The 24,379-nt window shown below is 38.2% G+C and overlaps 2 protein-coding genes across 2 annotated transcripts in view; both read right to left on the bottom strand.

Annotated features, from left to right (window-relative positions):
• Positions 1-24,379, bottom strand: part of LOC140163107 (C-type mannose receptor 2-like) — a 59,595-nt gene that overhangs the window by 16,980 nt on the left and 18,236 nt on the right. The window contains exons 9-16 of the mRNA XM_072186483.1: positions 23,024-23,185; positions 21,948-22,226; positions 20,107-20,265; positions 18,202-18,293; positions 17,661-17,832; positions 13,799-13,963; positions 12,716-12,816; positions 11,724-11,874 (exon numbers count right to left, since the gene is read on the bottom strand). Of these exons, the coding sequence (XP_072042584.1) occupies positions 11,724-11,874; positions 12,716-12,816; positions 13,799-13,963; positions 17,661-17,832; positions 18,202-18,293; positions 20,107-20,265; positions 21,948-22,226; positions 23,024-23,185 (1,281 nt within the window). The remainder of the gene's footprint in view (positions 1-11,723; positions 11,875-12,715; positions 12,817-13,798; positions 13,964-17,660; positions 17,833-18,201; positions 18,294-20,106; positions 20,266-21,947; positions 22,227-23,023; positions 23,186-24,379) is intronic.
• Positions 363-11,612, bottom strand: LOC140163287 (uncharacterized). Its single transcript, XM_072186685.1, has 9 exons — positions 11,600-11,612; positions 10,999-11,076; positions 10,240-10,317; positions 9,390-9,593; positions 8,641-8,732; positions 7,895-8,063; positions 4,223-4,702; positions 3,591-3,723; positions 363-3,026 (listed from the first exon to the last, which is right to left on the bottom strand). Exons 1-9 carry the CDS (start codon positions 11,610-11,612, stop codon positions 2,963-2,965), a joined length of 1,311 nt encoding a protein of 436 aa, XP_072042786.1. The 3' UTR covers positions 363-2,962.

The raw sequence follows: 24,379 nt of genomic DNA, 5'->3' as shown, positions 1-24,379 counted from the left end.
GAGGTGGCGTTGCGGTATTATGTTAGATCATACATTTTATCTGCCATACATATTACAGACTTTACAGTACCTGATGAACTTGAGTGTGTTTGGGTCTTGCTTGAACCTCAAATGTTATCGAGTGATGTTTCTGCTATAGCACTTGATGCAGTGTATACCACCACCGATTCCACCAATCAAAATCGTCTTCGTTGACACCTTGAATTAATGGACTTGTTACATGTTAGATACTCGGATATCAGTTTCGCCATCTTAGGTGATTTCAATAGAATAAACATTAATCTTATAACAAGATATTACAATCTAAAACGATTTATAAATTTTCCTACTCATGAACAAGCTATACTGGACTTGATTATGACTGACTTTGGTACATTTTATTCAGATCCATTACCTATGTCACCTTTGGGTAAGAGTGACCACATATACATTGTTTGGAAGCCTAATCCTTCCACTCGCAAGCATAAAAATATTGACAGATTTGTCCGCACCTTTAAAGATTCCCAAATCAGGAAGTTTTGCACTTGGATCCAAGATCAAAACTGGTCTAACGTGTTTGACGCCAGCAATATTCGGGAAAACGTGGATGCTTTTTATAATCATCTTAGCAGTTCAATGGAGATATTCTTTCCACAGTTCACAGTAAAGAACCATGACAATGATAAAAGGTGCTACCCCCCATTGAAAAAATTGATTTGGGAACGTCAAGCAGCCTTTTTGGCTGAATACAAAACTCAATGACGTCAACTTGACGCAATAAAGTTCAACGTGAAATTGCTCAAGCTAAAATTGACTATCACGCTAACTCCGGTATTTACAACGTAAGGACCCGCGTAAATGGCCCCAACAAATTAAAGTCATGACTAATGACACAAAGTCTGAGCACACCATACATGTCCCAGGTATTCAGAATTCTGATCAATGAACTGTGAATTGTGAATATATCTTCCAACATCTATCCCCTGGATAACACAAAGCTTCCATCTTATTTACCTGTTTCCAACTCACCACCTCAGTTATTCTTTCGGACGTGTATGGTGAGCTTAGAAAGGTAGGGCTGTTGGCATCCCTCCAAGGTTAGAATTTGCCTATGAGCTGAGTGTTCCCTTAACAGAGGTGTTTAACACCTCCCTCATTGAGGGAGTAGTCCCTTCTCTATGGAACAAACCCACCAAGCATTGAGAAGCTACGTCCTGTCTCACCTACTGACTGCTTTGCAAAAATCGGGGAGGGTTTTATAATCAAGTGGGTTTTGGAAGATACAATTGACCACCAACAGTTTGGCAATGTCAAGGGTGTGTTCGCCTCACATTATTTAATTGCTTCACTTTCTTTATCAAGGCGCTGATAAGGCAAGCAATGTTGGCACAGTGGTACGCACGGATTTCTCAAAAGCATTTGATTTGCCCGACCATACTCTGCTTATGGAGAAATTTATCCATGTGGGAGTCCGTGAGTCTATTGTGCCATGGTTGTCTGACTTTGTCAGCAATAGACAACAGTGTGTTTGTTATAAACATGTTCTTTCTGATGACAAAACTATAAATGGTGGTATCCCACAAGGTACAAAATTAGGCCCAATAGGCTTTCAGATTATAATTAATAATGCTGTATCAAGTAGTGTGCCCAGAACAAAATTTTGGAAATATGTTGATGATTTGACAAAACCGATTATTTTACCTCATCCCCAAGTGGAAACTTGTGCTGGTTTTGTGGTTTCATCCTACAGAGGTTCATGGCCTTCTTTACAAACATGTTCAGCTAATGCCGAGCATTCTTCTTTCTTTTGTTTTGTAGCTCTTCGGTGTTCAGATATTTTGACCTTTAGGGGTCGTTTGGGTTGGCCTATGTATTGCTCACCACAACTGCAAGGTATAGAGTACACACATGGTGCAAGAGTATATTTTGAGTAGCTTAGAATGTCTCTTAATTTGGCCGACCCAGAGTAGTATGTTTTGACCCTGCACGGTTAAGAAACCGACAGATTTTGTCTGATAAACCTTTGACATATGGCATGAAGGTAACGCCTTTGTGTTCATCGTCCACCACTTCTTCTCATTGTTCTTCTGTCTGTTTCTTGAGCGCCTTTTTATGTTGTTTATGAGGTTTGAGGGATAGCCACAAAGACGTTACCTTCATGTCATAGGTCAAAGGTGTATCAAACAAAATCTGTCGGTAATTAATGATGTTCAGTTTTTTCCTATCAAAGGTGTTATAATGTCCGCAACCAATCGCGCAATATTATAGGTCACAGCACCGACGTGAATGTGCTGGAAAAAGAAGCCAAAGGATTTTCCAGAAGAGTCCTAGAAGCCATTCACATCAGGAAAAAGGACCAAACTTGAACAGAGACACTGGACTGGACTTAGATCCCGTTTGAGACAACCTTCTCACCAAAGACCACCAGGGGACGAGGAAAACACCTTTGACGTCATCTTCTTCTAGTGTGACGTCATCCAAGGTTGTTAAGCCATAAATCATCAGAGCCATGACATCCGGCTGAGGACGCAGTTGGTACTGTGAAAGCGCTCCCGGATCAAATTTTAAGTAGTGTTGAAGTCAAAATTTCTTCTAATTCGGCATATTATTGTCTTTAAAATAACTGGATATCGGACAAATTATGTACATGTTCTGCTTTGTCCGAGCGTTCATTTCGTACGTGCAGAATCTTCAATACTAACAAGTGATCTACCTCTGTCACATGAGAGTAAAAATCCCTCTTTTACTGTTCTATAATGAGAACAAGCTCTTCATAATTATACTCTTACAAAACCCCGAGGTTTGAGGTAAATTTTATTATGCCAAGGCCATCTCTGATAAAAGTTATAGGCTGTTCGAAAACACTCCCCTCAGTGTTTTTATTTACAATTTTACATATGAAATAACATTCTTAATGTTTCTTAACTAGTTTTGTACAGTAAATATGGTTTCCAAAAATCCACTCGATATACAACGTATTGTCTCAGATGTTCTCGTCCTTCTCTGTGAGGCATTTCAGCTGGATATCACCATTTACGTTGCGTTTCCTGTAAAAAACGAAAAACAAATGCTATTAAAAATGGAATTCCAAAACTTTTGCTTATTGGTCATAATGTTGGTACTTATATTCTGTTACTTATGGCCGGGAATGGACATTTATCGTTTGACGGTCTGGAACTTTTAATGCGTTTAATATGAGGTGCGGAGTGGATATACTATGACTATGTCATGCGCAGAGAGCAGGTGTCGTGCAACACCTGCGCTCTGCAACTGCAGTTTGAGCATGACAATTGCACTCTGCGCATATAGTGCTTCCATTTCTGACCTTATACTCGTAATTGGTGTTACGTTCCTTTGTTTTAGGTTAATCAATAAATGGTTCTAGTATATTATTGAAACCAAGATTAGAGGTCAACATCAGTTGCTACTTCCGGTCAGATGACCAAATCTCCCGCTACCAATAAAACCAACATCAGTCGGCATTGAAGACCAGTGGATGCTGGTCGCAGACCACCAACCTCCACAATGTAAGTCGTGAGAACTTTGTTTAAATTTGTACTTTCTCGATAAATATTAAATTATTACTTTATAACATTCAAACTCAAACATACCGAAAGTACGAAACCATTGCGAGCCAAGCTACCAGAAGCGCTATCACAGCAATGGATAATATCGCGATGGTAGCGACGAAGCCTTTGTGCCCATGATCACGTTGACTGCTTGATAGGCTGGCTGACAGGCTCACTGAATAAGAAATGTCAAATAAATCATTGTGATTTCAGCATATTGATGAATACCATATTACTATAAACCGTACCTATATAACCTATGATGTACCTAAAGCAATTCGCCCAGCGCGAGTAGCGACCATGGTAAACACTGGCAATGTGATTTTAGCATACTGATGAATACCATATCACTATAAACCGTACCTATATAACCTACGATGTGCCTAAAGCGCTAGTAGCGACCATGGTCATTTGCACTGCACACAAAATCAATAATATCGCCCTCAAAAGTCATAATGAAACGAATGGATAATAGAAGCTCTAGTACTAGTCATACCTAGATTTTTTTCTCAATCTGTCTTTACAACCAGATACAAAAATGAACATGTTATATTATGTTCCAGTACTAATGACATCACATGACGCTCTAAATCTATGACAAATTAAGTAAAACATATTGTATTTTTTTATTTAATACGCCAATTTTATCTTTTCGAACGGCTAAAATGACTAACCTTGATCCACCGTTACAGTGAAACCACAGACAGCAGAATTTCCGTAGGAGTCTGTAAATACGTATTCAACACTTGTCGACCCAAAAGGAAACACTGTCCCAGGTATATGCGTCCTCGATCTTACTAGTTTACTGAAGTCCGATGCAGACGGTTCGATCCAACTAACGATCACTCCTGAAGTATCAAGTTTAGTATGAAGTACCATATCATCTGGACATCCGGTTATGGCGGGTGGCGTGGTATCGTTTACAACAATGGTGAAGGTACATGACGCAATACGAGTATGGTCGATTGGATCAGTGAAGTTGTACTCTACTGTTGCCGCTCCAATAGGAAACTGTTGTCCTGGTTCATGTGATCTTGATCGCGTTGGCTTATTTAGATAATCACGAATGAACGGCTCTTTCCAAGTCACGGACGTAGATGATAGTTCGGGTGCAGCTCTTGTGACTATGTCATTTGGACAACTTGATGTGATGCCTGGTAATTGGATTAGTGGATATATTAAAAGTTAATTTAAAATCATGGTCATTAAAAGGGGTTGATCTGGTATATGACGAAAATATAAGGTGAGAAAACATTCATTTTTTTTTATAGATGAGACATTCTGAGAGCTCCTACCGTACCGAGCAGCATGATTCTGCTTAAAATTGCATGACAGTAAGGCGAATTCATTTGATCATAAACCCTGCAACCAATTTTTACGTAACCGTTCATATGAAGACCTGAGCGCAAGAAGACCGTAAGTCCACTTGGCCCCTCAACATGTATACACTAAAGTTGCGTATAGTTTCGTATAATTTGGTAATGGTTTATACATGTTCAGGGGCCAAAACAAATCTTTCGCAACCTTTCATGACGTTTTCACCCTGGAACATGAATTAAACATTATAAAACCCTAAGAAACAATACGTAACTTTAGTGTATACATTACATGTTGAGGGGCCTTACGGTCTGCTTGTGCTCAGGTCCTCATATATAATGGCGGAATACAGCTCTTGCGTAATTAGTTAAATGGGTGCAGTAACATTTTTGTAGTTCCAAACGTTGCAACAGGAGTACTTAAAAACCGGCATCAAAACGTTAACCTATTTTGTTTCCTGAATTTCCTAATTTAACGACGGCCACACTTACATAATAGAGAGATTGCGAAATTTACGTGAAACGTGACACGGGAACGAGAACGGCAAGCTACATTAGTCGAAAATCGGTTATTATGCCCTCTAGAGGTTGAAATCTATTGTGAATTGGTCAATCGTGGAATTACCATAAGGCGATTACGTTGCGGTTGGTAGCAAAAATTGACGTTCCAAAATGACAAAAAAACGCATTATAAAATGCAGAAAAATGTTATGTTTATCATGTTATGAAACGAATCAAAGTATCCTAATAGAACAAGTAGAGTCCGACATGTAATAAAATCCATTTTGGGGGTTAAAATTTGATCTCGTATAGACAAGAAGAAGTGAACAAATTTCGATTTTTTTCGACGCGAATTCGAACGGGCAGATTGCCTATTCATTTGTGTGTGGAAAATGCCGTCCAAAAATCAGCTTGCGAAGAGGCGTTTTAGGCAAGATTGTGTCGTGTTACGGCATAAATGCGGTATAATTGTCTGTTTGGGACGGGGAACAGAAGTTCGTGCAACGCTATTTTTCGCCTTGCTTTTTCGTTGTGCATTCAACAGCTGTCCAAGTGTTTTGCTTATGGATACTATTCAGCAAACTCCAAAATGTTTTTAAAAGATGATAATGCATGTGTTTTTGGTTTTAGTTAAAACGTTTTGATAACATATCGATGTATGTTTATATAAAAATCATGAAAACTCGCGTTCTACTGAAAAAATAATACAACAACATTTTAAGCCAAAATTCGAAATGCTATAGTAAAATATCATTTGGCAAACATATTTAAGTGTCTATTGTGTTAGAACGTTTATCAGCAAGTTTAGAACAAAGGGTTTTTTGAATGTTATTAAAACTTTTTTAATGCCCTTGACCCTCACATAACCTTTAACCCGACATTTAACATTTTCTGTAATATATTTGTGTTTGCTGGGTAGTAATCGAACTAGGCATATTAGAGTATCTGTTTTCATTTTGCTTTTGAAAGTAAACAGGTTATTATTTATATGATAATGGAGTTTGTTTCTTGTTATTCAAATAATATACACCAAGACTTCCTAGGCATCCAACACCAAACTCTGTTTAGATTATTTAGACAAATAGCATACACTTGTGAACATAGGCCTATACTCATTTTCCAATAGCCCGCAAAACTCAAGTATCGCTAATCTGGACTGAATGCTTAGAGCATTATAGATACAGCCAGTCGTATTTGCATATCAATACCGAGGAAAGTAGTTCGATGAAAGAAGATAATCTTCTCTGGTTCGATGCACCCAAGGTGAATCAGTGGGTGCTTCCTATTACCAGAGAGTTGATATTCTTGAGAGGGCACTCTATTCACGTGGTTTCTTTTCCAACGCTAAAAGATCACGAATTTTGGTGGTTTGCAAATGAAAAGTGTCCGCACTATCGATTGATTACGTAACTGTTATGAATAATTTATTAGGGTTTTCAATGCAATCGCCTCGACCCATTAATACATATTATCTGTATTATCAAAGTACTTGGAACAGCAATCCGGTGAGTTCACTGAACTACGCCCTAATATTGATGGAGTTTTAATGGCGTTAATCCTCTCCATACACAGATGAACAAATACAATAGATGAAGGTCAACACGTATGACCTCCTATGTGACATGTTATATGTGATGTACAAAACCTGAATATCATAAAGATCAGTATTCGTTTGTGCATATGAACTGCACATTTACGTTGCTAAATATTACTCATCATATATAATGACAAATATTGGTATTATGACAATACGGTATATACATTGTATATAAAACGACTAATAGATCCTACTATCATGGCGTCAGGTCAATGTTCATCATATCCCGTATGTTTCTTAAAATCCATTCATATTTGAGACAAATTGCTGTGCCCATTTTATAGGTGCACAGGTAGATCCGTGTTTTTTAATTTTCATTTCCTTTTAATGAAAGAATTAAGGTTTTCCACTGCACGGGGCCACAAGGGTGATACTAATTTTAATGCTATATTTTCAAAACGAATACGTGTTCCCGATTGGCTCTATAGCGATTTCTCAAAAAAGGTATTTCTAGTACAATGCAGCGTCGGACTCTAGCTGAGAGCGTAGCCTAAGTCATTATAGACTCCAAAAAGGGCTCTCCATACACAAATGAGGGTAGTCTCCTCCGTGACCAGCTTGATTTCGATGGAGCGAAACCAAATTGGCTGCAGAGGAGACGGGTAATTTTGCCATGCAAATGAGGTGAGTGTCATAGCCCTGCTATTACCTTTAGATTATTTGTCTCAGCATAGCGCCATCATGATTGCAATTGCGTTTACACGTAGTCTTGGTTCCGACTCTATGCGGCTATCACGAACATACTAGGAACGACGAGCGTTAGGACCGACACAAACTGGCTGTGTAGAAGGCTAGTTTGGATGTGAACGGGACTATGACGTTCTACCGCAAAATGCAGAAATCCGTAACCCGTATGGCGTTTGCAGTGAACGCCTCTCCGCAATCTCTCAGGTGCCATAAGGAGACTATTAAGTAAGTAAGATCATTTTTACCTTTTTTGCATGCGTATGGAAAAAACCCGCAGCATTTTGAATCATTCCAGGAGCCACTCTTGATGTCATATGTTCCGCCTCTCTTCATGTTTCCACAATCCTCACCTCCACCGATATTGTTTGGCTCAGAAGTACCGGTCGAATGGTGTATCCAATCAGAAAAATTGAACTATAGTTTTAAAAGAATAAAAATAATGCATCGTAGACTAATGAGAGGAATTGAGAATTAAATGGAATTAAAAGTATTATTTGAGCGTTAAAGATGATAACATTCTATTAAGATATAACATCTGAAGTTGGTTACCTTAATAGATTTGGATGCTCTGTTTTTTTTGTAATAATTACGAAAATATCAAACGAAGAAATAAAATGTGTACTATTTCTAGGTTATTATGATCATTTGTGACTTAAACCAGTTACGGCAACTTATGAGCATTAATCAGGATTTTTTTGAATTAGTATTAGAATAAAGAAAAAGGTTGATCAAAACGAATACATATAAACAAGCATCGCACCCAATACAAACTGCCATCGGCCTGCCAAAAATTGGGAATGCGAGATGTTCCGCAGACCGTCCTGGGCGCACTGATACATACAGTGAAAGACATAAGCGCTGGAATAAAAGGCGGATTTTTATGTTTCACCTTTTTCTTCATCCCGAGATATCAGATAGTGAAAACTTGAAATATTTGGGGAATAAATATACAAATCTATTTTAATGCAAATCGTACAGTATGTTTACTTACTTGTGTTCCGTCGAGCCATTCAAAGTGTCCTTCTCTTGTAGTATCATGGAATCCAATCCACATTTTATGTAGTCCGTTCCTTCTCATTTGTCCTTCAATAAAGATAAAGTCATTATTGTCAAAGCATATCACCCCAGTGTTGTCAGGTCTAGGCGCTTTGTAAGCGCTTTGTTCATACTTATGCTAAGGCGCTATATAAATTCCGTTTATTGTATTGTCTAGATTCGCTTTACAAAATAACAATTCATTCCACCTTTTGGTCGAATTGTGTACCCAGAATCGGATGCTTTTGATTTAATTTGGCAAATTAAAGTAAAATTCCTCATCTTGATATTCAAGCGCGTTTCATGCGTGTTTGGGTTGAACTTAATTTGTCTGCTTATTCCTTGAGGAAGTAATTTAACGATGAGTTCGCGTCATCTGCATGGTTTTCTTTAGCTGCCCGAGCGAATACGCAAACGCGTCGTCAAGCAATATGATTTTAATATTAAATATTTCACCACATATAAAAATCTTATTATTTATAAATATTTGACAGATCTACCCCCCCTCCTCTTTGATGGCCAATCCTGTTGCCGGGTTAGATGCTGGGTAAAAGCCTTTATCACTTAATTGAGCGCAAAGGATGGACCTACGATAATAGGTCTTTTGCGCGGAAACACTCGCGTTCCTTTTTATGAAGAATGAAAACATAAGCGGACCGTCTTTCGTAGTTCTAGGGTTATGAATTCGCTTTTATGTTTACTTACTTAAAAGAAAGTCATTTTCTCCAACACTGTGTATACTTGTCAGCTCGGCATCCATTGATAAACATGACTTTTGTGCATCTGTAAATGATTTCTCAGCCGGAGATATGAAGTAACAATAACCATGATATGGAGCCCAGTCTAAAGGACAACGCTCATCAAATGCTTGTGTGGGAAAGAATGTGGATGGGGTAGTTGTTACAAATTCTGCAATTAAAATTGAAGTAATCGCACATAAAAATAAAACAGTGATGTATCGTTCTAGTCTGGACATGGATTCGAGTTCACTTTTTGTAAGTCTCATGTTATTTACAGAATTATAGCAACTGTGTAAGCTTCCGTAAATACATTGAACATTTTTACCATAGTTAATAGGAATATTCCATGCATGTACATGAATTCAGTCGACGCCGGTACAGTATTCAGACCTGGCGACATCGCTCATCTTACGCGCAAAGTTTCTTTTGTGTACGCTCGCGCTATTGTGCTAAAAGAAAGAAAATGATTCGCAGCATCCTGTAAATTGCAGATTGTTAGATGATTCTAACCATCCCGTGGAAACTTGGCATGTTGTCCATGGGGATCGACACTAAGTCAGGTACCGCGTGAGCAAACTCAATAATAGCGCAAATAGCGCGAGCGTACACAAAAGAAACTTCGCGCGATGTCGCCAGGTCTGAACGCTGTACCGGCATCAGCTGAATTCGAGTACGTTTAGAGGGCACAGGCATGGAAAATTCCAATCTGTTTACTTATTAATCTGAGATTCTTACTTTTAAAATATAATATAAAACACTATAAGCTGCGAAGGATAGCGCTATATTATCTGTTTACCTCCCGGGTTTATCTTTACCTTCTTCTTCTCCTGACGTTTCAGCGGTGTCCGATTCATCTGGTACACGAGTTACTGCCTCAGTTGTCCTAGTAAGTTCTACGCAAAACAAAAAGAAAGAGAGCAGTGAGACCAAATGGTCAAAGTCTTTGACTAGGGTGCAAAAGGTGTCCAGTATAATTTTTGGTGGAGGCAAAAATAAAAATAATAAAAATAATGATTCGCTCTTTATATTACTGTATTTGAATTGTGGTGCCGATCATGCAGTAGATAACAAAGATCACGCAGTTAATAGGAATATTCCATGCATGTACATGAATTCAGTCGACGCCGGTACAGTATTCAGACCTGGCGACATCGCTCATCTTACGCGCAAAGTTTATGTTGTGTACGCTCGCGCTATTGCGCTAAAAGAAAGAAAATGATTCGCAGCATCCTGCAAATTGCAGATTGTTAGATGATTCTAACCATACCGTGGAAACTTGGCATGTTGTCCATGGGGATCGACACTAAGTCAGGTACCGCGTGAGCAAACTCAAAAATAGCGCAAATAGCGCGAGCGTACACAAAAGAAACTTCGCGCGATGTCGCCAGGTCTGAACGCTGTACCGGCGTCAGCTGAATTCGAGTACGCTTATGGCTTAGAGGGCACAGGCGTGGAAAATTCCAATCTGTTTACTTATTAATCTGAGATTCTTACTTTTAAAATATAATATAAAACACTATAAGCTGCGAAGGATAGCGCTATATTATCTGTTTACCTCCCGGGTTTATCTTTACCTTCTTCTTCTCCTGACGTTTCAGCGGTGTCCGATTCATCTGGTACACGAGTTACTGCCTCAGTTGTCCTAGTAAGTTCTACGCAAAACAAAAAGAAAGAGAGCAGTGAGACCGAATGGTCAAAGTCTTTGACTAGGGTGCAAAAGGTGTCCAGTATAATTTTGGTGGAGGCAAAAATAAAAATAATAAAAATAATGATTCGCTCTTTATATTACTGTATTTGAATTGTGGTGCAGATCATGCATTAGATAACAAAGATCACGCAGTCAGTTTCGTTTCAGTATATAATACTTGAAAGTTTTATGGGCCCGTAATCACATTTGAAGACCTGAGTGCAAGAAGACCGTAAGTCCACTTTGCCCCTCAACATGTATACACTAAAGTTGCGTATAGTCTCGTATAGTTTGGTAGAGTTTTAATTTATACATGTTGAGGGGCCAAAATAATCATTCACAACCTTTCATGATGTTTTCACCCTGGAACATGTTTTAAACATTATAAAACCCTAAGGAACTATACGTAACTTTAGTGTATACACGTTGAGGGGCCAAGTGGACTTCTTGCGCTCAGGTCTTCATTTGAAAGCCATTATATGAATCACCATTGAATGCCATTATAATTAATTCACAACCTCGTGTCAATTTTGCAGCTAACACTGTTAAATAGAGGTCATTAAATTATATCAATACGTATACATGAGGTTATAGTGCATAGAGGTAACATACCTAAAGGTTTTTCACATATGTAGGAACATAATTTACTACAGGGGAAGTCATTCCATGTTCCACCTCTCCAAGGCCATAGTCCTACACAATCTTCACCAACATGACCAGCAGCATTGTTAGGCTCTCCAGGATTCCAGGCGATGAAATCGAGCTGTTTATTGAATAAAACACAGGCCAGACTATTTTAGGTCGACGTACTGAGCTTGCTGATGCCGGCCAGAGGCTGTACAACATCATAACATTTTCTTTTTCTTTTTTTATGACGTCGTGTTCTTATTGATATCAAGTCATTTCATTTCGGCCTGATCCTGCAAATTGACCGTAGTAGTAGTGATATAACATAATTAAACATTACCGTAACGCTCTTGCAGCGCCTCCAAAACAAAGCTGCGCGGCTTGTATTTTGCTGTGGACGGGACTAGCCCTCTGCCAGCTTGCTTGATAAGCTTCACTGGCTTCCAGTTAAACAAAGGGTTCGTGTCAAATTATTTGCATTAAAATGCATTTGATTTAATTCATCTCTTGAATAGTGATGCTGCGCTTTGTCTGAGATCTTGGCTCCGCTCCTCGTCTGACATTGTCTGATCTCACCCGCCTTTGGGTTTTTTTTATCTTTTAGAAAAGCTGGGGAAACTTTATTTGCCATATGTGCTCCAAAACTATGGAATAAGGTCCCTACCGAGGTCAGAAAGGTGGAGCTGGAGTCGGTGTCTGGGTTCCAGCGCATGTTCAAATCTCATCGTTATCCAGCTTAGTATTGCTGTATTTTTTTGTATTTTTGCTTTAATTGTTCCTTTGTATATTTGCTTGATTTGCTTTTGTATATAATATGTTGTCATGTTTTATGGAGCGCCATAGAAATACATCCTGCTTAGTGTAGGGCAATACATTCAAATATGGTGTAAACCCATTGCTATGGTAATTAATCCTGTTACATGATTACTTCTCCAGCTTACATTACTACTTCTACGACGAATTAAAATACAACATACCGGGGTGCCATCTACCCATTCAAACTGTCCTTCAATTTCTGTGTCATGCAGGCCAATATAGTAGTAATGCCAGTTGTCATTTGGGTCTACGTGTATGTTACCTGCATTATGGTGGTAGAACAGACGAATATTATTACGTTACCCCGGCCTCGACAAAAATTACTTTTTCACTTCAAAGATTGAGTCCCTTGAATTAAAGATGAGAAAGCACGGTGGCTCATTTGAGAATCTAAGAAAATGCTAACATCCAGCTAATTCTAAGCCCAATGCCCATATAAACTATGTCCTCTCTTAATTGGCCTTTTCGTCTCAGGCACTCAAATTTCGTCTTAGGCAATGCAAATTAAGAGACCTGTAGAACCAACAAGCCCTACATTTGCTTTTAATATCCTCTAGAGTGCCATAGAAAATAGGCAAGTAATATTTAACACTGTGATAAAATATTGGACATGCCTATTTTCTCACAATAGAGATACTAAAAACTGCAACTCCTATATTTTATTCTCATTCGCTACTTTTTGAAATCCATAAACACTATTTTCATGACAAAATTAAAAGCTATCGTTAAGAGAACTGCCCCGTAGTCTCAAATTAATGAAGATCTCATGAACTTTTTTTATGAATTTGCGTGTCCTGCGCGCAAGTATACGAATTACCGAGACGCTTACATCGTGCCATATTAAGCCTACTGACGTACAGATCTTTTTCCCTGAAGAAAAGGTTATGCTATTTGAAAGTTTAAAATTTGATCGCTCCTGCCGGTGCGGCATTTTGCGTTTGGAAGTCGAATGCTGAACCAATTATCGATTGATCGCTGGCGTCCGTAAAAAAGGTCACACCGTGATGACGCAACGCACTTCATTGCGCGGTTACTAATAGATATCAGAAAAGTTCCAGTAACCAATTATCAAATTCAGCGATTGCAATCATTGCGTGCTAAACCACAGGGCTAAACAACACACACTGTACATTAATGGCCAAAGTATAACCCAAGCAAAAAAAAAATGTCTTCCCTCTACGCCGTTTCGCCTTATGTGGGCCGAGTATTGTTGAATGGTGCTTTGCAGCGTGATGCAAACATACCTGCTAAAAAGTCCTGTTCTTCTTGGCTGTGTATAACAGCTAGCTGCGCGTCTAGATGATCGCATTTTCTCTTAGCGTTCACGTACGAAACGTAGTCGATATTGTGCTCAAACAAATAACATGTATTGTTGAACTCTTTCCATCCTTCAAGGCACGTTGGAATTTCTACATTGGAAATAAAACAAGGAAACTAGAATTGCATATAAATAAGATCGGCGTACAGAGGCACCATTTACCTAATTTTTTTCATAATTTATGATCCTCGCGTACGATGTCCTAGATAGGGCAAAGCATTATATAGACCACCTTTCTTCATATTACAGGCTTGACATTAAGTATGGAATAACTCGAAGTGCCATAATGTAAACTCATGGAAAGCATGAAAACGCATGTTAATAATTATTTAAAACCATCTCCTGACACTCCAAATTGGGGGGTGATCTCTGAACCACTTTGTGAGGTATTTTTTCAAAACTTGTGGAAATAGTTGTAGTGGCATTGTGTTAGTGGGAAAATGCCTTTTGTTTCATCCGATTCGGTTATTTTACCCCCTGGACATGGGATCTGAAGATATCGAGCTTTTTTTGCATGTTTCAGCATAGGCCATATAAGACCAATTACAATAAGGTTAAGCATATTATTTCCATTTTATTTTTGTAACATCACTTGTCATTGAATCTTTTACAAAATGGTATCAATGTATATCGGAAAGTATTTTCATTCTTTTGATATCAAGATCGGAAATATCCAACACCCCACTTGACATCACAACGTAGATGTCATATTTGTGGGTTGCACCAATATACGCATGGAAGGTGGTAGGCAATGCTTTTTTTCCACCACACAGAATAAAGGGTGGTGCAATATGTATGTGTACCCCAGGGTCAATTGTGTGGGGGTGTGTGCGTGGGGGGTGGCAATTATTTTTTGGCAGGACAAAAAAATGGGAGCATTTTTGGCAGGTTGAATGGGGGTACCCGGGACAAGCGATTTTTGGCCGGTCGAAGAAAGAAGGGGAGGGGCAAGCGATTTTGGCAAAGACCTATTGGGCACCGTTGCTATATTTTGTTCTAAAAGGTGTAGGAAAAATGTTCAAATATGCAACATTTCCTGCTCACTGTGCTCGCATTATATGATAAGACAATCTAAGCTTTTAAACTTAGGGTTCCCCAAAATCATGTATGTGTAAGGGGGGGGGGGGCAAAGAATCTTTTGTTTTGGGCATGTTAAAGGGGGGGCAAAGGTTTTTTGGCACGTCAAAAGGTGGGAAAAGTTTTTTGGGCACAGCCAAAGGGGGTGGGGTGGGCAAGCGATTTTTGGCAGACCATTTTGGGAATTGACCACCCCGGGGTACACCACCCCTTATAAGGAATATACTCTTAATTTTGGTGTCTTGGATCAAGTCTCTACCATAAATAATGTGCCCGAATTTGTGTAGGTGTAAAATGTATAGATTAGAATTGGGTAGTTTATGTTCCATATTTGAAACAAACAATCTTAATATTGCAATATTTTGAGCCCAAGAACCAAAACTGGGTGCTATATTGTGACAACATTGGGCTACAAATATAAAAGATCGGCTTTAATTGCATTCACGACTTTCTTGTGATGGCCTACAAGAGATGTGGCTATTTTCAGAAAAAGAGATGGGGTTGTTTATTATGCTTGAAGAATTTAGGCAAATATGAATAAGTGGCGGATGTATGATTTGCGGGATGATTTGTTTATGGATGACATTTGCTGTAATCATGGTAATCAAGGAAATCATGCAAATTAATAACTCCATTCCAGTCTAGATTGACACCTGGCAAAATCAAATTGACTACATTTTGATGAAAATATGAAAAAATTTGACTTCATATAATGTGGCAAAAATTTCTTCCAATCAACAAAAAAGAAATGAAATGACCCCAAGATGTCAAAGTTCCATTGATTTTAGTAGTCAGTAGTATACATCCATCTACTTTACCAGGTGTTCAAAAGCAAAAGATGTACCTAGGCCTACAGGTGGAGAATACCGGTGCTGAAGAGTGGCACAACATTGGTTGATAATTGGTTGCGACGGTATAACCTTCATATGGAACATGGGGAAAGTCAAAGATAAAATTTAAAAAAATGGCTGAAAATAACTGAACAATTTTCATGTAAATCTTCAAGGTAGGCCTACAATTGACCATCCCAGGTCACTGATCAACAATTTTACATATTTTCATGGCCTCTTGTCAGGAATATATCATTCGTTTCCGACCTTATAGGGGGGCCACCTTCGCGACCGGAGTAGAGTGGGTGGTTACCCAGGCTGATGTACAAGTTGCATCCACCCCGGCTGGACATTTTTGTTAACATTTTTTTGTGCAAAATCATGACATATTTCCCCACTACCAATGATTACCTACACTGATGTTCTCCAATTAGGAAATGTTTAATAATACTCTTGTGGAAGGGGTTGGATTAGGGAGTCAAAATGTTTCCCGCCGCATTTCAGCTAAACTTTACAATTAAGAGATTAAAATTCAGAATCCAACCAACCCCTACCATGAAAATATTTCTGAATATTCCATCAGTAACATCAGTGATTCTTGTTATTCATTAGTCTGAGAGCACTGAAAACAATTATCATAAGTTAAATCACATACTTTATAGGAGGAGCTTCAAAACACATCTGCCGGTTGCTCGCCAGTTCCGCCCGGTTCTACCCGGTTAGATCCGGTTTGTATTGTTCTAAACAATATGGAAAGTGGTTCAATTGCCACTAACCATGCTAACTGCCGGTCAACAAGCGGTTGAGTTTTGAAGCCACCCATAAACTTTAATTAGCTATTAAACATATATAAGCCTAACAATACTGTACATTAATGCACTAAAATGGGCAAAAACGGGAAAACTTCAGAAGCCATGTCCAGGGGGTAAAATGCCCGAATTGAACGAAATAAAGGTCATTTTCCCACTCACACCAAATCACTACAATGATTTTCACAAGTATTTAAAACTTTGGTTCGAGATCACCCCCTACTCCAGTTAAATATTTAACCCGTGCGGTATTATATATGCAGACTATTCAGATTAGTCTTGGTTCTTCATAGAATAAATATTCGATACTAAATGTCAAGTCTGCATAAAAAAATCAATGATAGATTTACAGTGCATTATGCAAACCCACAAAACCATTATCGGGTTGGACCGGGGCAATTAGCAGTAAGTTCTCCGCTCAAGAGAATTTCAACGAGAGCAAACTATAAGCACCAATGCCCGAACTCGTGTCATCATATCAAAGGTCTAGCACCAGACAGGGCTACCTTAACCCAATGGTTTTTTGCTATCGGAAGGTTAAGAAGAAATGAAAAAGGAATGTGAACACAGCCTTAGGGTGATTGTGTAATGTAAACACAACCTTAGAGTGATTGCGTCATGGCATCACCATGATCACGTGGGATGCATGCGCAGTGGTTTTCTTTGTTAGATGTTGTTAGACTTGGCAGTATTAGGGTTAACTATTAGTTAAGTAGCAATTCCGTTAATGATAATAAATTTAATCTGTACAGATTTCACCGTGGTAAACAAATTAAACAACAGAAAGATCTTTCACTTTTTGTAGAATGATCCTGAGAATGATTTGATCACAGATTTGAAATAGCTTCTAAATTATTACGTCATGTACCACTATCAGCTAAAATGATCTCACGAAAATATAATTAAAAACAGTCGGAGAACAATCATTTTGATACAGCTTGCAGTTCCATACATTAAGCAGTGTTAGCTGAAAATTGACCTTTTAAAGCCTTCAAATTCCATTCATGATTTTAGTATCATATCAAAGAACAGCGTTATGACAGAGAGGAACATTTTAGTATCCGTGGTGTACCTGTTTTACACATGTACCGGAAGCGACCAGAGCAGTCTTCGTCGTTCCATGACCCACTGGCAATATCGTGCGAGCCTCCTCTCTTCATGTCAACGCAATCTTCCTCGACTCCTCTCCAGCTGTTTGGCTCAGAAGTACCGGTCGATTGGTGTATCCAATCAGTAAAGTTGTACTTTCAAGAGAAGAAAATAATGATAGTTATTATCGATTATTGTTATGGATTGTTAGATTTTGTAGATAAATGTTTTTAGATTAAATTTAGAATGGATCATAAAACTATAAGTTTTGATCATTTAAAGAGGGTCCAATGTGGTTCCAATCTTAAATTTCTATAATAAAAACATGAAAACATGAAAAAGACATTCAATCAGCACCAGAAGTCTAAGAAAACTGCCAAGTGCATATTACTATATTTTGATACAGCTTGTATAGTAGCTGGATCGAAGGTACTCTTTGATCGCTCACTCTTCTTGCTCGTTATTCCTTTGGAGTCGCTCTACGAGCTTAATTGAGCTAATGCTATGGTTTTGTTGCCACTTACAGGGGTCCCATCGATCCATTCAAAGTTGCCTTCAGAAGTAATATCATGAAGTCCGATCCACATCGTTGTGATCCCATTTGCAGGCATTTGTTCTGTAAATAAGACAGATAAACAAAAGTTAACTGCCTTAATTTTTCTTCAGTGAATCATTACGAAAACGAGATGTGTCATGTCATAAAGGGCATGTCACTAAGATAACAGAATGAATATTTATATGTTATAAAGTACGGTCCAGGTAATATAACTATGTAAATCAGCAATATCTTGGCACCGAAGAAATTTAATAATCTGTCGAGGTATGCGTCCAAAAAAAAACCGCCGGAGTTGTCTCCTTGTTAGACGGGTATGAATTAAAAACAAAAAAACTCTCTATGCAGTTTTTCAGCCGGCTTCTCTTGGAAGCTGTATCTACCGGAAGCCGTGCATGAAATTGGCCGAGAATCTTAGCGTTTAACTTTACATTCATAAAGGGCACCCATAAATTAAAATCTACATAAAAAAACAAACATTTGTGCATTGAATTATATTAAAATTTAGATGAACAAATTTCATACCCAAAACCCATGAGTTACATTCGGGACTCGGCCATTTCCTTTGGAAGAAAAACGATGGGATATAGAGACAGACACTCATCCCTCCACAGTCCATTTGGCCTCCTCGAGATAGTTCCGTACGCGTGTGATGCACGGGCAATCAAGGCGGTGTGTCTGTTGGAAGCAATCACTTCGCGCCGCATCGCGCGCTATATACAGATGCACCGCCTTTGATCGCGCGTGTCACATGGGGACGCTACTGCCTCGACGTATCGATTGTTACCTAACTTAGTAGTAAAACGTACAGGGTGTCCCAGAAAAAATTACCGAGCGAATCAAATTGAACGTAAGTCGAGAAATAGACATCAGAATCAAAATATTTAAAATGTAGCGCATAGCCTATTCTGTTGTGCATCACATACGAACATTTTATTTGATTCGGTTGACTGGTTGCGAAGAAACGAACGATTACATAATGCGTGCATCAATGCAGTTCATTCCAAGTTTGATCAACAGGCGCTTTTTTCATACTCGCTCACCGGTTCCTAAAGTTTGTATGTCTCATCAAACTTTAGTCCACATTATCTATTTTATAATCCGACGGGGTTATGTCATCCATGCTTTCATTGAAGATGAACAACAGTTAGTCCGAGAAAACTTTGGCTTCTGCAATTGGAAGCTTTCCAACTTTAATTCTTTATGCTGTGCAAATATGTTATATTTTAACTTTCCAAAGAACATTTGAGCCAAGAATGACATTATGATCAAGTGCTTACAGCTTAAACGTGTGATTATTGATACCATGCAACATTTATGTTGAAGTTTTAAAAGATTTAAATATAACGAAAAAATATATTTACAAATTAAGTACCGAGCACCATCTTACCAAGTTTTCATTTTCAATATCGTGCAGGTTTTCAAATTTGAACAAAACCTAATCAAATGTTTTACAAGAAACCGATTGTTTAAAAAGAATGAAAGCGATTTCACAATATGAAGCCCATTGACAGTTAACCACTAGTGCGCATTTTGTTGAATGATCTTTTTTCAAACTTGGAATGAAGTGAATTGACCCATGCGTTATGTATTCGCTCATTTCTTCGTAATCAGTCAACTGATTCCAGTAAAATTGACGTATCAGATGCAGAATAAGATGGGCTACACGCTGATGTTTAGATGTTTGGTTTCTGATGTCTATTTCTCGACTTACGACAAAATTTATTCGCCCGGTAATTTTTTCTGGGACACCATGTATTTTCTCAGTTATTTATAGCTATAATGTACAAATCAACAAATAAAGACGAGATACTGTAGTGGAATTTTGGTTGTTTGTTTGTTGTTAACCCAAAGTTTGACTAGAAGATATACTTACGTAAAACGAAGTTATTTTCGTCAGCACCACGGATACTTGTCAATTCGGCGCCCATAGATTTACATAATCTTGTTGCCTGAGAAAATGATTTAATTGCCGTTGATACGTAGTAGCAATGTCCATCATACGTGGGCCAGCCATCTGGACAGCGATTATGTACTGAAATAAAAAAATAAAAACTTTTTGTGCCAAAAACTCCAAAGGTTGCTTTATTATCATATTTGTTGTTTTTTTAGTTTTTTGTTTTTTAGTTTAACTCCATAATTATTGTCTCATAAATGTAGACACTGGGTAATGTCAATTGAAATGTATAATTGTCGCCACTATGCTGTTATTTAAGGCAGAAGAGACATTTCACCAAAATATATTTAGTTTAAGACCAGAAAACACCTTTCGATGACCCAAATATGTGAACACCCCGTTCACAGGCAATTTTGAATGGATTATGTAAAAGCTATGTTATTTGTATATATGTCTTTTGAAGATATTCAATCATCCCTTCATGACTTTTGACCCAAACTCTATCAGCAGCCGTAAACAATTGCTAATTAAAACCTATAATATGCAAGTGGCGTTACTGTGCTATGTTTTTGTTGCAAAAGAGGCATTTTGAAGATATTCAGTCTTAGACAGGAAGTCACCAGTTAATGACCTTTGACCTCAAATATGTACTAATCCCATAGGCATTGGCTAATGTCAATGCATATGTGCAAGTGAAGAAATTGACAAACTGGTCACGGTCGGTCATGGTTGTGGTCTCGTTATGTCTAGATCTGTCAAAATAATTATGTAATAATTCTAGTGAGTGAAAGAAGGAGGAACTTTGTAGAAAACGATACACAGTCGTGATAATATTGTTACGGTTGTGTAGAAAACCGACTGTGTTCATAGGACATGCCCCCTACCCATAGCCAATTAGCCATAATAAGGTCAGATGCCTAGGCGATTCGTATCTACACACAAAGTACTTTGAAACTTTATTACTTTAACTGCTTCCTACAATAAGTCAGAACGTTGATGATTCTGATTTTGACAAATTTAAGAAGGCTTTTAGTAATACGTTATCAAGCAGTTTTGCTCTTCAAAATGTGTGAAGTTTGCATCTTGTTGGCAAGTTCTAAAAACCAGCGCACGTTTGTTTTGTTAAAATCGAGTTTATATCAGGGCTATTTTAACGAGCCTCCTGGCACGTTTGTGCAGTGAGACTAAAAATCCGTGCCGTGAGAATTTAACATCCGTGCTTTTAAGATTGTCCATGTTATTCGTTTTAGCCCGACAAATGACCAGGACATGCCTCCATAAGGTGCCTCCATAAGGTAAGTCTGATCGAGTCGCAAAATTCTATGTAAAAAAGTTACTTTGTGGTAATCAGTCAAACATTAATTTTGCTAGAAAATTCAAACAATTTTTTTCTTGCAACGCCTCTGGCATAGTTAATTGTTTTTGGCTAAGCCAACGGATGCTCCCATTCTCCCCAATTTTGGTCAGTCGTGGGGAAAAACCTTGGGACCCCGGGCTCGGGTTGTGCAATTACGTAACCGATGTGGGGCCAGAATGGCCCCAGACGGGTTTACAGGGGTAGCCCGTTCCATATTTTGGAAGCATTTCACCAGAATTGCCTTGTGTGTCTTCTTTTTTGCCTGTTTTTTGGGTTTGCTCCCTAACTCATGCGATTGTTTATCATTATTATTTGGTTTTACGAACATCATGACTGCTGAATACATTTTCCGTGCAAATTTAGTATGTGCTGAGAAAATGCATACACATCCTGGCCACAAATGAATCACTTTTCATATGACCATCCCAGCTACATGCATAGTCAAAGTATTATCACGACTTACCTTGTTCAAAGCTCCAGTCCCCACAAAACTTCCAGCTACCTTCGCTTCCCCAGCCGGTTGATATTCCAACATACTTGACGTCAATGCTGTCGGTGTTTTGGAAGCTCATAAAAGGTGCGTCACCAATTCGGCTGACTTCCACCAAGTCGTTTTCAAACGAAACACGAAACTCACGGTATTCTGTGGCCGTCAAAAATCCTGGAGTAGAGATATATGTTTGTGCTGTGCATTGTTTGCAAAGACGAATAGCTGAATTCTGATTTGCCCAACCTCCAATAACTGCAGACACAAATAAGGACATATTATTGTATTCAGCTGTTTAAGTCGTAAAGAAAAACGATAATAGCGGTAAACAATAAGATGATAAAGGAATAATCTCTGTCAAATATGTGACCGTCCAGGTCGAAACGCTCGTAAAGTCGGCCCCTGGTCAATTTTGTTTTCTTCCGTGTTTAGAAAATATATATCATAAGCTTTACAATGATATATCATTTAACTTCAAACAATATCCAGAAGCGGAGTTATTGCTTGTTAAACTTTGCTCCTTCAGTAAAAGGGTACATTATTTTGGTGCTATATTATTTCTCCTTTTCCACATCGCTGGTATTACATATCAAATTGTCATAATTGGCGGTCACTTCAAATCATCTCCAAGTCAACGAGGTTCAGGAATGTCCTCTCATTGTTGATTGTTAGTTAATCCACCACTTGAACAGGATTAGGCCAAAGCAAACAAAGACTAGAGCTATTTGCTAACTCTATACATAAGTATAAGCTTATTATCCTCTTCAACAATAGGATTAAAGATTGGCGTTTGACTCACACTAAAATAAGAAACATGTCGGACGAACATTAGGTTAATATGAATACAACCTTTATAAATGTTTATTTTGCACTATAACTCGAAATACAATTTGCCGACTTTACGAGCGGTTTGAGATGGATGGTCACATATGTGAATTTTACATAACAATGTGTCGGTCTAATTCTATTTACAGTCCTTTATAGCAGTTGAACTTTATTTTTACAATCTTTGTACCGAAGTAGCAGAAACAGTCCAATGATTTTTAACGTACCGATTTCATACATAGTCTGTGCATCTCCATTGATCGGTGATAAGGCGATATGTACATCGTTGGTTCCACGAACACTAAATGTAAAGCTCGTCGCTCCTACTGGTATAGCAGGCCACACGTATTGGTATCTATATGCATCCGGTGTGACAGTAGTTTGACAGCCTGTTCAATGAAATGACAATAGGGGAAAATGGGGGAAAATCAAAATCATATTTTTCTTCGAAATTTGAGACTATAATCATCTTTCGAGACGTGTACGTTAGGAAATAATATTGGAGAATACCTCGCATTATTTATCTCTTATGTGGACACAATGGTGGATAGTGGTCCGCATGATAAAGATATTCAATAGGAGACATTGTCAGGCAAATTTGGCATAAAGTATTCAGCATAGGCCAAGCCTCCCTAGAGAAAGATACATTACTAGATGAAACTTGGACAACACCTGGTACAAAATATTATGACCATGTCGTGCATTTTGTTGATGTAGCTAGGCCTATATCGAACTCCCTCGCGCAAGTTGTTGTTTTGATGATTATTAAAACTTGAAGTATTGACAGAAGAGAGATATTAAAGTATCCCCCCATAGAAGCAAAGAAAAGATACTTTCAAAAGAAATTTGCTTTAAAAAATGGAAAATCAAAATTGAAATCGTGTCAGACACCGTCTGATCTCGTTTCTACTCACAGGGAGGCAAATGGCCGGAAGTGTAATGCCACTGTAGCTCTTTAAAAACCTAAAATTTGAGCATAATATGCGTGCATTTTCAAATATTTGTATTACATCAATTTAGGATAGTATATAAAAGTTGAAATATCCTAAGGCAGTCGGCCATGATATATCGTGCATAAACTTGGCGCATTGTTTCAATAACAAATGTTACTGTGAATGACTCGCGGCGGCGGCTTCAACGCCCCCCCTTTTTGTTTCTTTTTTTTATTTTTTATTGTTTTGTATTTTGTTTGCTTAAATATGGATAAAGTTTGATTTCTGTTTTTAATCATGCAAATAAAATACAGATGAGATATATCAATTAGTTTTATAAACGATTTCGACTTCTTTTTCATTAAGTTTGTCTTTTTACCTCATATATATATATTTGAACTCATGGCGCAATCAGTTAGCGCGCCGTAACGTTGTTTTTTTAAGTCACGGGTATCCCTGGTTCGAACCCCGTCCAAGCCTTTTTCTCACGTTTTTCTTTTCTTTTCTTTTCTACGTTTTCCCAGCTTGTGTTTTTGAATCAAATTAAACTGGTCAAAAACACGTATTTCATTTTTTGTGTGATTTGATTGGAGGATATGGGGGGGGGGCAGATTATGCAATTATTTTGGAAAGATATTTTGTTAGGCCTAT

The sequence above is a fragment of the Amphiura filiformis genome, chromosome 10 (genome assembly GCF_039555335.1).
Source record: "Amphiura filiformis chromosome 10, Afil_fr2py, whole genome shotgun sequence".
NCBI lineage: Eukaryota > Metazoa > Echinodermata > Ophiuroidea > Amphilepidida > Amphiuridae > Amphiura > Amphiura filiformis.
The sequence above is the reverse complement of the archived record's forward strand: the minus strand, read 5'-3'. Positions and strand labels throughout refer to the sequence as shown.